This window comes from Lipophrys pholis, assembly GCF_963383615.2.
Source record: "Lipophrys pholis genome assembly, chromosome: 1".
NCBI classification, from domain to species: Eukaryota; Metazoa; Chordata; class Actinopteri; order Blenniiformes; family Blenniidae; genus Lipophrys; species Lipophrys pholis.
Genome location: NC_137635.1, coordinates 33,312,212 through 33,322,875, shown reverse-complemented (window position 1 = coordinate 33,322,875; position 10,664 = coordinate 33,312,212). Strand labels below are relative to the sequence as shown.

General features: G+C 42.3%; 1 protein-coding gene across 1 annotated transcript; it reads right to left on the bottom strand.

The window, feature by feature from the left end:
* Positions 1-3,429: 3,429 nt before the first annotated feature.
* Positions 3,430-10,399, bottom strand: LOC308112980 (olfactomedin-like protein 2B). Its single transcript, XM_080468838.1, has 9 exons — positions 9,722-10,399; positions 8,237-8,509; positions 8,020-8,127; positions 7,578-7,742; positions 7,238-7,469; positions 6,579-7,115; positions 5,533-5,709; positions 5,179-5,375; positions 3,430-4,442 (listed from the first exon to the last, which is right to left on the bottom strand). The coding sequence occupies exons 1-9, from the start codon at positions 10,016-10,018 to the stop codon at positions 4,053-4,055; spliced, it is 2,376 nt and encodes a 791-aa protein (XP_080324964.1). The 5' UTR covers positions 10,019-10,399; the 3' UTR covers positions 3,430-4,052.
* Between the last annotated feature and the right edge of the window lie 265 nt (positions 10,400-10,664).

Here is a 10,664-nt window from a genome sequence, read left to right as displayed (position 1 = left end):
TCACTAATGTCCCTTGGCAGCGACCCACAGCGACTTCTGGTAAAGTTTTGCAACACTGGTGTTGTTTGAATGCTGGAAAACAAACATAGCTCAGCACTTAGAAATCAGGCTCCAAGCTTTCAGTAGAGTTTGACTTCTTTCATTCAATATTCATTGGAGCCCCCCCCCCCACCAAAAAAAGGCAAAAACAAACAGATGTCCTCAATATGCATCCAAATCCAGGAACAGCAAATGTGTGTGTCACTCTGCAAGTGAAATAAAATAATCCCAAAGTATATGCTGTTTTGTTTTCCTCTTTTTATTGACCCCACTGTTCTAGTTTAAGATTTTATTGCTCAAATCAACATTATATAAATAAATAGACACACGAATTAAAGCCACGTGTTTACCAGTGAATGGAACATGAGGACATTTGACATGTGAACGTGCCGACTCATCGATAAAGGGATTACTTTTTCTCTTTTTCAGCCACACAGTGAATAAAGTCAATGTAATGCCTCTGGTTTTGGAAGGAGCGTTTTCTTTTAAACTGATATTATCATAAGTAATGTGAGTGCATAAGTTGTCACTTTTGTTTTGCATACGAAAAGTTGCAGAGCTGCTGTCTAAAGCTTATTTGCTGTAACTAGTAGAATAACTCCTCTGGTGATCATAGTGTCAGCCAAGTGTAACGAGTCGCTACTTTTAACTAACTTGTGGGACAAAGTTACAACTTGACTCGTGCAATAAAGCAATTTTGAGTTTCACTTCTCTCATTTTTCCTGACACTAAACTCCATGAACACATTTCAGTGGGAGGAGAGATTTTTCCGTGAGTCATCTGGCTGTCAAGCTTCAATCCATCATCTGTGCTGCTTCATGCTGTAGAGAAAATAGCCAACACACACTCGGACATTCATTCACACCTGCTGGCCTGTTTCTCTGGGCTTGAAACACACGAGACTAGAATCAGTAATTCCACAGCTTACAAACAAGTTAAAACTGAAAATATTCTTCCTGTGAGGAGTCAGCTCTGCACTGTGTCGTATCAGGTAAAAAAACGAACTATTGTTTTTACACATGAATTAATCTGTAAGTCTGTAAAAGACACCCTCTGCTTATTTTTGATACAGATAATTTCATCAGGCCTTTTCTTCTTTCTTCTCCTGTTTCCATGACCTTTGACCTTTGGTTCAGTCGTCTTCTCTGTCATCTCTCTCAAACGAGCCCCGTCTATCACCCAGTCTTTTCTTCTCTCCCTTGGTTCTCTGCAGTTAAAAATAAATGTCCTCTGAGTGGAGTGTTCTTATGCAACAAAGAACTTGATCTCTGTGATTTGTCTCCCATTTTCTTCTCTTTCTTTTGTTCAGTGTCTCAGTTCACTGGCAGCCGGGAATGCGCATTTAGATACCGCTGCTATCTTTGAGCCAGACATTATAACGTTGTGGGTGTGCGCTCAAAACCAGACATCTCACTGAGGGAACTCGGAGTGATAGCATCCTGCGCGGGTTTTCTGCTGACTCTGCGTGAACGTCTACTCGTGAGTGTTGTTGTGGTGACCTGGATCTCTTAACACTCACAAACAATTTGCGTTTATCTTAAGCCATTATTGAGCAACGTGAGAACATCTCTTTTTAAAGGGATGTCTCGCCAGTACAGCAGTTACAGCCCAGCAAAACCATCACCAAACTTTCTAATAAACAAACACACACTATGTTTATATGATGAAATGTGATTTAAACCTTACATAGAGACCGCAGTAAACACAATCATGTGAAACACTGACACAATCACATCCGGGACTCCAGAGATCATGCAAGTCTTTTAAACTTTCTAAAAGAGATTAGATTTATTTTTAGCTGGTATTCATCTGTAAATTACTTTGTGAATGTGGCAATGCAAATTTAAAAACTTTCCTCAGAACAACCAAGAGCGAACAGTCTGGCGATCGGAGATTCAAAACAGAGGACAGAAAAGGAAAAATCAAGCTTCAATGTGTCAAAAAAACCAAAAAAAACCCCAGCATTTTTAGTTGAGGACATGTATTAAGGTTGGATAGTGTTTGGGTTTGGTTAAGGTTAATATCAGGGTTATGGTGAGGCAGGTAGTTGTTATGACTGAGTTTAGAGTAAGTCTGCAGGAAGTGCATTCAAGAATTTAAGCCAATTGAAAGTCCCCAGAAAGTATGAACACACGACTCGTGTGTGTTTGTCATTGTTTGACCCATTTTGTAGGGTCTGCAACCTGAATAAACACTGCTCTTCTGGGGACAAAGTGCTGGACCCTACAATGTTAGACATGCTAAAGAGTCAAACTGTGAGTTTCTTTTCTTTTTTTGGTTAAGGTTAGACACAGTTATGGTTAGTTGATGGGTGAATCTTACAGTTCTCCACACATGTTTGTGTTAGTTCCACCTGGTTTTGGACATTCCGAGCAAATAGTTCAGAGACTGGACAGAAAACACACACAGTGTATTCACTCTGCATCCTTTTGGAGTATGCAGTGGATGTGAATGGGCGTCTGTCTTGAGCATCCTACTAGGTGGTCACTTACCACACACACACACACACACACACACACACACACACACACACACACACACACACACACACACACACACACACACACACACACACACACACACACACACACACACACACACACACACACACACACACGGTTATATAACTTTTAATGTCATCTCTGGAGGATCCAATGGGCTTCAGTGGAACTTTCCTGTTGTAATATATGCTTTTCTGGTGAAGATCTCCTTTATGCTCTAGCATTGCTTCTAACACTGTTGCTTGTAGTAAAAAAAAACTAACAACTACTACTTTCATTGTTTTTCAGGAGATTAAAGTTAAGTGTATGTTTGAGGTCTCTCGGGAAACTGCATGAACCTCCTGTGTGCTCTCCAGCTTTGGACCCATGCTGTTACAACTCATCTTATTTTCACTCCATTTTGAGTTGAGGCGGATACATTTTTTATGTGGAAAGAAATGAGCCGAGCAGATTGGAATGACAAGCAGCAGCACTTTGTCTTATCAAACATCGCTCTATCACCCGGTCTGAATGTGTGTGAGGCTCTATAGCACGTAGAGGGGATGGTCTGTGTCCTGAGTATTCCCAGCTGGAGCTTTGCCGAAATCTGGCCTGGTGCTTATTATCCACACTGGGATCCTTCCAGAGGCTCTACTGCTTCCAGGAAAACTACAACAGACCCCACAAATAATGTCCGCAGCAGGCTGGACAGCCACACACAGAAGAATTAAGACTTAAAAAGGACTGCTTCCCAACATTTTTTTTTAAAACATTTAATTCCAAAATCAATCAATCAAATAGGAAAACTTGTAGTGAAGCAGTAAAAAATAAACATTGTCATAGTTTCTTAATAGAAAAATTAGGAAGGTAGTAAGAAGTGTGTACCGGTGTGAAAAGGATTGTAAGCAAATCAATTTAACACTTTTAAAACATATAAGAGGGCATCAAGTCAAACATACAGCTTTAAAGACAATCAACATGGACTTCGGCCACATAAAAAGACTGTAAACTTGATAATGTTAGATTTTGCACGAACCTCGAACAGAAACAAGATATTTACATCTCGAGTCACATGATTCTTATGACTTCTGTTACCTGACCACCACAGTTATTTTCAGCAGAATGAACTTCACTCAAATCTTAATGAGCTGAAAAATAATAACATGGACCATTCTTTTATGATTCTACACCCGCATTTGCAAGATTAATGTGCACGGATGTGCGTGAGCTCTGTGATTTCTCCACCACAGTCGGAACATGCTCCACGGCTATGCTAAAATCAGGAAAAAAAAAAAAAAGTTCAATTGACTAAGTAAAATGTAAATCGTGTGCACGTATAAATACATTCCTTCCTATCATATTGCCCCGGGGGTTTTGGGGGGTTGTTTTTGAGCAGCAACACACTAAACACACAGAATTCAACTGATCCACAGTCAAAAGCAAATAAACATACAATTTCTCATCACGTATTGCTTCACGTCTGTTGTTGTGAGCTCTTTGCACTGTTTCTTCCATCTTTGAGTCCTTATTGTACTAATAGGCAAATATGACATCATATGTCATCTGATGTCCATTATCCCATGCGTAAAGCTTCTTGTCCAGTGGGCAGTAACTCAGCTGGGAAGTGTGTCCGTGCGTGTTTGTGAAAGCCAGACTCGGCACGGTGTGTGTGAACGTGTGAGTGTCAAAGGCGTACGTCACGTTGGCGTAGAGGCGCTCCATGCTGTCCACGCCGTAGAGCACGCCGCAAACCAGGAAGCTGTTGCCGTAGCGACTGCGCCGGAGACCCGTGCGGAAGCTTCGTATCGTTCGGAGTTCCCGGTGGTCGAGGTGGACGAGCAGGATGACTTCTTGGTGGAAACCCTCACTGTCCAGAGCCGGGTAGAGCAGCCACAGACCCGACTCGTCAACAGCAAACTCCACCTGGAAGTTAAGCATAACGGAAAGACTTTACTTGTATTCAAATCGAACTTACCCACAAAGACGCAGCATTAGAAAAAAGCTATAAGTAGTAAAAGTGTACACTCAGAGTGATCGATTCAAACTCAACATTTTAGATCAAATTTATTGGGAAAATCTATTTAACTGTAATGTGTTTTAAGTAACTTATTGCTTTGTTTTACCTTTATTTCTGTAGGACCACCGTGAGTATTTAATGCTAACCTTTAGGATCACACTTTAACATTCAAGTTCAAAAACAACAATGAGCGTCAAATACATTATTTTAGTCTATTTTAGTAAAAATTCATCACACCTTTGTTAGTTCAGTGCATTGATTGCCAGTTTTCTTCCCTGGAACTTTTTTCTTCTTCTGTTTTCCTTTTGCATATTTAATTAATTGGTCTTGATGGATTTTAACACAGCAAGGTATTCCATTTTTGTGCCTTCAATCTCATTCCCAGAAACTCAGTAGGAAAAAATGTATTTTCAACATGCAGAGCTCTCCTTTTGAAGCTTTGTTTTTTCAACACCTCCAGCCGTTTTTTTCCAATCTTTGCTATTTGCACTTTTTTGAACCCTTTAGTGATTTGTTGTATTTCTGTGCACCCCACCGACCTTTAATGACACTTTAAAGACTCCCATGGGTAAATATTCCGTCATACAGCGTGTCTCGCATCACTAAACTAAACAAAAACGTAAAGTGAACCATGAGTCTTACTTCACTTTGTGTCCTGTGAGCCTCCTCCTCCAGTAAAGCATCATGCAGAGTGGTCCAGGCAGCTACAAATCTGTGTCTCAGGTCGTATCTGATGACGTCCCTGCTGAAGGCACGGTTGTAGTAGAACGCCCCATTAAACACGACGTGACCAGTTCCAGTGAAACTGTAAGGCAGCTTGTATGAATTACTGGGCTGACCTGAGCGGAAAGAACACAGAAAACACACACACGTGTCGTCAGGAAATGTCCAACCATAACAGCAGAAACTGTGTGTTCCACCCATACACTAGCCACAAACGTACTATTTTCCCTCTTAAAAACCTCCTTTAAGATTCTGCAATACAAACTTGTATACCTGATTTGAAGGTGTCAAGGTCCCGAAACTCCTGTAAAATGTTGCCGTAGTGACCGTTGGTCAGGTAGATGACATTTCCATGGCCGCGGGCGTCTCTCATCCAGGCACCGTCACTGAGGCCATAAGAGTTCTGCTGGACCGGTTCTGAGATGCTGGCAACGGTGTCTTTGCACAATCCTACAAGAGTGCAAAGTAGGCGAATCAAAACGTCAAACACAAGGTGTCATAACTGGACTCCTACTCCATATACACTGATAATCCACAATGGTGACATAGTCATCTGCAAACAGTCAGACCGAGCCTACTTGACAACCATGTGTTGGAGCACTTCCAAACTTTGAGGTCATTTGATTGGAGTTCGGTTAACACAAATCAAAGAACTCCAATTCGACCAAACACTGGGCGTGTGGCTTTGAAAGTGAATTTAATATCATATACATTTCATAAATTGTGACAGCACTGATGTGGAAGATATACTGAAAATCCACACTATGTAAGATACATTTTTTTTAAAAAGGCTTCTTGTGAGGCAGCAGAAATCATGTGCCCTTGGAACCGACAGGTATTGTAGCAGACGTTTTGGCACGTTGGCTGAACGGAAATGTAATTGTTGCAGTTTCATGTGCAAGAAAATAAAGTGAAAATACATGCTGCGAACAGAGGAGCTCGTTTATGGACATTTCACTGGAATTTGCATTGACAGAGGAACGTGCTGACCAGCTGCAGGTCTGTCCGGTCTGCAGGCTGTAAAGCCACAGACCCGAAGGCTCTCCAGAGAGTGAGTGGAGGAAACAAATCACTGGCACCTCTCGTCCCTCCTGTCAAAGAGTTTTGCCGCAAAACACTGCGTGACTAAATTGTTGAGGGTTGAGGCTGATGCCGCTTCACAACGAGCTTGTCCTTTCGTTGGGGGGCATTCACAACAACTCAAGCCTTGCTCTTTTGATTTTTCATACCACAAACATTCCCTGAGTTTGTGTTTAAAAACCAAGATCTTAAGCCATTCATCACTTTGTTTGCGAGTGGTCATATGGTTTTGGCTTTACCTGGTTTTTTCGTGGTCTTTGGCTGATCAGCTGGGCTCTCGGTCCAGCTGATTCGACTTCTGGACTTTGGCTGAGGTGCTGCTGAGGGAGAAGCTTCAGTGGGAGTGCCAACGTTGGTGTCTGATAATGAAGTGGTCTGTTTGCTGGCAACTGTGGTGGGTGGAGGAGTAGTTGTGGGTGGAGGAGTAGTTGTGGGTGAAGGAGTAGTTGTGGGTGGAGGAGTAGTTGTGGGAGGAGGAGTAGTTGTGGGAGGAGGAGTAGTTGTGGTAGTAGTAGTTAGTTGGGACGTCGTCGTGCGTTTGGTTGTAGTTGGTATTGGAGTTGTTGTCGTGGGTAATTCGGTTGGTTTGATGGTGGAGGGAGGGGGTTTTGTTCCTGCAGTGGTTTGCAGGCTGGTTGCTGTGGGAGCTGTTGGTTTAATGGTGGTTCTCGATACTCTGTTGTTGTTTGGTTCTCCAGTAACAGGTCTGAGAGGCTGGGTAGGGGGCACCTGGTCTGAGATCAGCAAGTCCACAGAAGCCTTTGTAGTTACAGTGGCTGTCAGACAAAGAAAAAGAGATATATGTGCTAATTATATTACTGTTCCTCACACAATGGCATCATGGAGGCAAAGAAATATCTTCTATTCTCTTCTATTCATGAGAAAGCACAACACTTACTGTCCTTTCCTCTGGCTTTCTTATCCTCCTCATCTTCCTTGAATCTTTCTTCCTCTGCTTTGTAAAAGGTCACCCCCCTGATGACCATGTTGTTTTTATCTTTGACCGGCTGTCTTGGCTCTGTCTTTTCTTTAATTGGGTTTTGAGCCGCAGTCGTGTTCTTATTTGGCTGAGGTTGTTGCTCCAGATCACCTTGCTGTTGGGTTTTCTTCAGCTGATTTTCATTTGTCTTCTGCAACGCAAAAGCAAAGTTTTGTTCATGAAGAAAAACAAAAGGATTTTAGTCGAGACAACACAATACAGAAAGCAGATATAGTGTGACTCGGTATTGAGAAAGTACCTGCTTGATGGTCAAGACACCTGCTCCCTTTTTACCTCCACCACACTCCAGATCATTGGTTTTCTTCTTTTTCTGCTGGGCCTTCTTGTCTTTGTCCTTGTCCTTTACTTTGTCCTTTGCACGCTCTTTCTCTCTTGCTCGTTCAGTAAGATTTCGAGTGAAAGCCTGTTGTGTTGAGAATGAACACACAAAACATCTCAGCTGATAATAGGATTTTCATACGTTTCGGGGGTTAATGCAGGAAAACTGGACGCTGACGTGAACAGAAATGGATGAAGAAGTTTCTGTCTCTGTTAATATGATTATGTTTATGAACAAGAAACATCACCATTAACCCTTAAAAATAATGAAATGATTATATTGCTTTTTTTGATAATTGCATCATCGTAATGATGATCATTGTGGTTTCAGACTATCAACGGTAAATAATCTGGGCGCTGACCTTCTCCATGTTGTCCATTCTGGTGAGCAGCTTCGTAGTGACAGACTGGAGCTTCAACAAGTCCAATCCATACATAGAGCCCTCTAACAAATCAATGATTGTTGCCAACTAAATAAAGAAAAGCAATGAATGGTACAAAGTTATAAAGGTGAACCAAGAAAAAAACAAACAAACAAACAAAGTGTATTTGTCTCCAGCAAGAAAACAGTGGCACTACCTTGATGTCATCCTTGCTCGCCTCCTGTAGTTTCTTAAATCTGTACTCGCCCTCACAGGGGTTGACAGCAGTAGGTGGCGCCATGCACACACACTTCTTGCAGTCTGTTCCCTTGGTAATTGTCTCTACAGTGTAAAACTCCTGGGACAGAGATGCCGGGTCGCTGTCATGGATACGGCTGCAGTCAGATCGCTTGATCGGTCTGACAACGCAGCGGCACACACAGTCGGACCCCGATGAGACTGTTTTCACTTTGTCGTAATCGCCCAGCAACTGAAGAAGAGGAATATGTGTTTCTCAGTATATTTTGAAGTTCCAGACAGTTCAGAAGAAATGCAAAATTAGACAAATATTTCACTGATCTCTCCTTTAAAGGGATATTTGACATTTTGTGTTCATGCTCAGAGTGAAACCAGCAGAAACTCAACAACTAACACTGATGAAAGGGGCTGCAGTGTGTGTGACGATGTGCAGCTGCAGCAGTGGTGAGCAGACTGGGAGGAAGAAGATATCTGCAAGCTTTTACAGGCACTTTTTGGGGGGGTTTGGATTGGAGCAGCTTACAGTTTGGAAAAGTTTTGAGGCTATTACAAAACCAACCACCAAAAGGATGCAAACGCTTGCCATAGTGCGCACGCACGCACGCACGCACACACACACACACACACACACACACACACACACACACACACACACACACACACACACACACACACACACACACACACACACACACACACACACACACACACACACACACACACACACACACACACACACACACACACACACACAGTCTCAGGGTTCATTTACCATGTTATTTAAGCTAAATTGACAATCTGTGGGTTTGGACGTTCTTAAAAGAAAAAAAAAAAAGAAAAAAGTAGGAATATTGACCTACTTGTCTGAGTTACCATGACAATAACAATCACCAAAATTGGTATTGGAAAACAGAAATCTAAGGTTTGCAGATAAAATGCAAAACAAATGTCAGAGCTACATGTGTTTTTAATTTACAAGCTTGATGGTGGTGATGGAAAGTTTTGCTGAGTTGATTTTAGTAACCTTAGCGATTTGGATTGACACAAGATTATTGGCAAATTAGATGAAATGCAGTGTCCTGCAGTGGGAGTTATGATCACAAGGAATTCTTTCCATCCATTTATCCATCACAGAGAGATGGGCCACATCACACATTCACACCTAGGGTCATTTAGAGTAATAAATCAACCCCAAGAGCATATTTTTAGACTGTGGGAGGAATCTGGGGAAACATAGGTCTACATGCAATCTGCACGTTGAGCCCAAGACCTTTAGATCACTTAAACTGCAAGAATACACATTAATATTTTTTTTTTACATGCTTCTAGTGTCAAGTGTCCTTTGCATTGCGAAATTTGACATTAAAGAGAAAGTTTGAGAAAAAAAAGCAAGACTTTCAAATTCTTAAATAAACACGCATCAACTCATATATTACACACGGACCTGACTGATTATATTCTCCTGGTTGTCCTGCTCATCCTCCAACGGTGCGGCGGTAGTCTTTGGAACCGTCCCCGCAGCAGGCGCCTCCCTGCCCGGTGCCAGCGGCTCCTCTCCCCGCTGACTGTTCTCGACCTGACCCGCGGTGCTCGCATCCTTGGCCGAGGAGAAAGAATCCAGCTTCTCTTTTTCATCCAGCAGCATCTTCTCCAAGAAGGAGTCCGCGCTCCCGTTCGCCTCCAGCGCGCCGTGTGCGCGTAAAGCGCAGCAGAGGATCAGCAGTGACAGTTTGCGCCACATGTCTCCACAAACACACACACAGAACAATGGACAGCACAGTGTGTATCGACTGCTTTCAGTAAAATAAAGTTGGGGAGCCTGACAGCAGTAACCAGGTGGGCATCAAGCTTTTCCAGGATGTCGTTGCTTCAGCTGAGGTCAGTGGGTCCTTAGATTAAAACAAAAAGGAAAGAACTTGTGCGCTCGAGGAATCTGATGAAGTTAAAAGTAGTTTAAGGGCATTTTTCTAAAGTGTCACATTTTAGATGAACTTAAGCTCGCTGTCCTGCAACGTGTCACATCAGAGAAATAAGGATGAGAGAGAGAGAGAGAGAGGGAGAGAGAGAGAGAGAGAGAGAGAGAGGTGAAGTCAGGTTGGACTCTAAAGTTTTCCAGCCAATCACATCGACTGTATAATTACCCAAGAACAGAGGGGAGTTGTTATTGGTGTAAAATTAAAACAGGCGGTCAATTTCAAAAGGTGAAGCTGAGGACATAAAGAGATTTCAGACCATTAGGCAACATTTTGAAAACAAAACTGCACAATTTACTTTTGCAGACAGTTTCAATGTTAATATTATGACGCCTGCGAAAAGCATAGCGACAAAACGGATTTTAAGAAAACGAGCCAGCAACCCCCATAAATGAAATATGCATATATATGTAG

What these genes read in the sequence shown, in the direction of transcription:
- LOC308112980 (XM_080468838.1), bottom strand. Translation starts at nt 10,018, where the DNA reads ATGTGGCGCAAACTGTCACTGCTGATCCTCTGCTGCGCTTTACGCGCA. An exon ending in AGGAGAATATAATCAGTCAG is followed by an intron (nt 8,510 to 9,721) that starts GTCCGTGTGTAA and finishes CCTCTTCTTCAG; the next exon opens with TTGCTGGGCGATTACGACAA. An exon ending in GAAAGCCAGAGGAAAGGACA is followed by an intron (nt 7,116 to 7,237) that starts GTAAGTGTTGTG and finishes TTTGTCTGACAG; the next exon opens with CCACTGTAACTACAAAGGCT.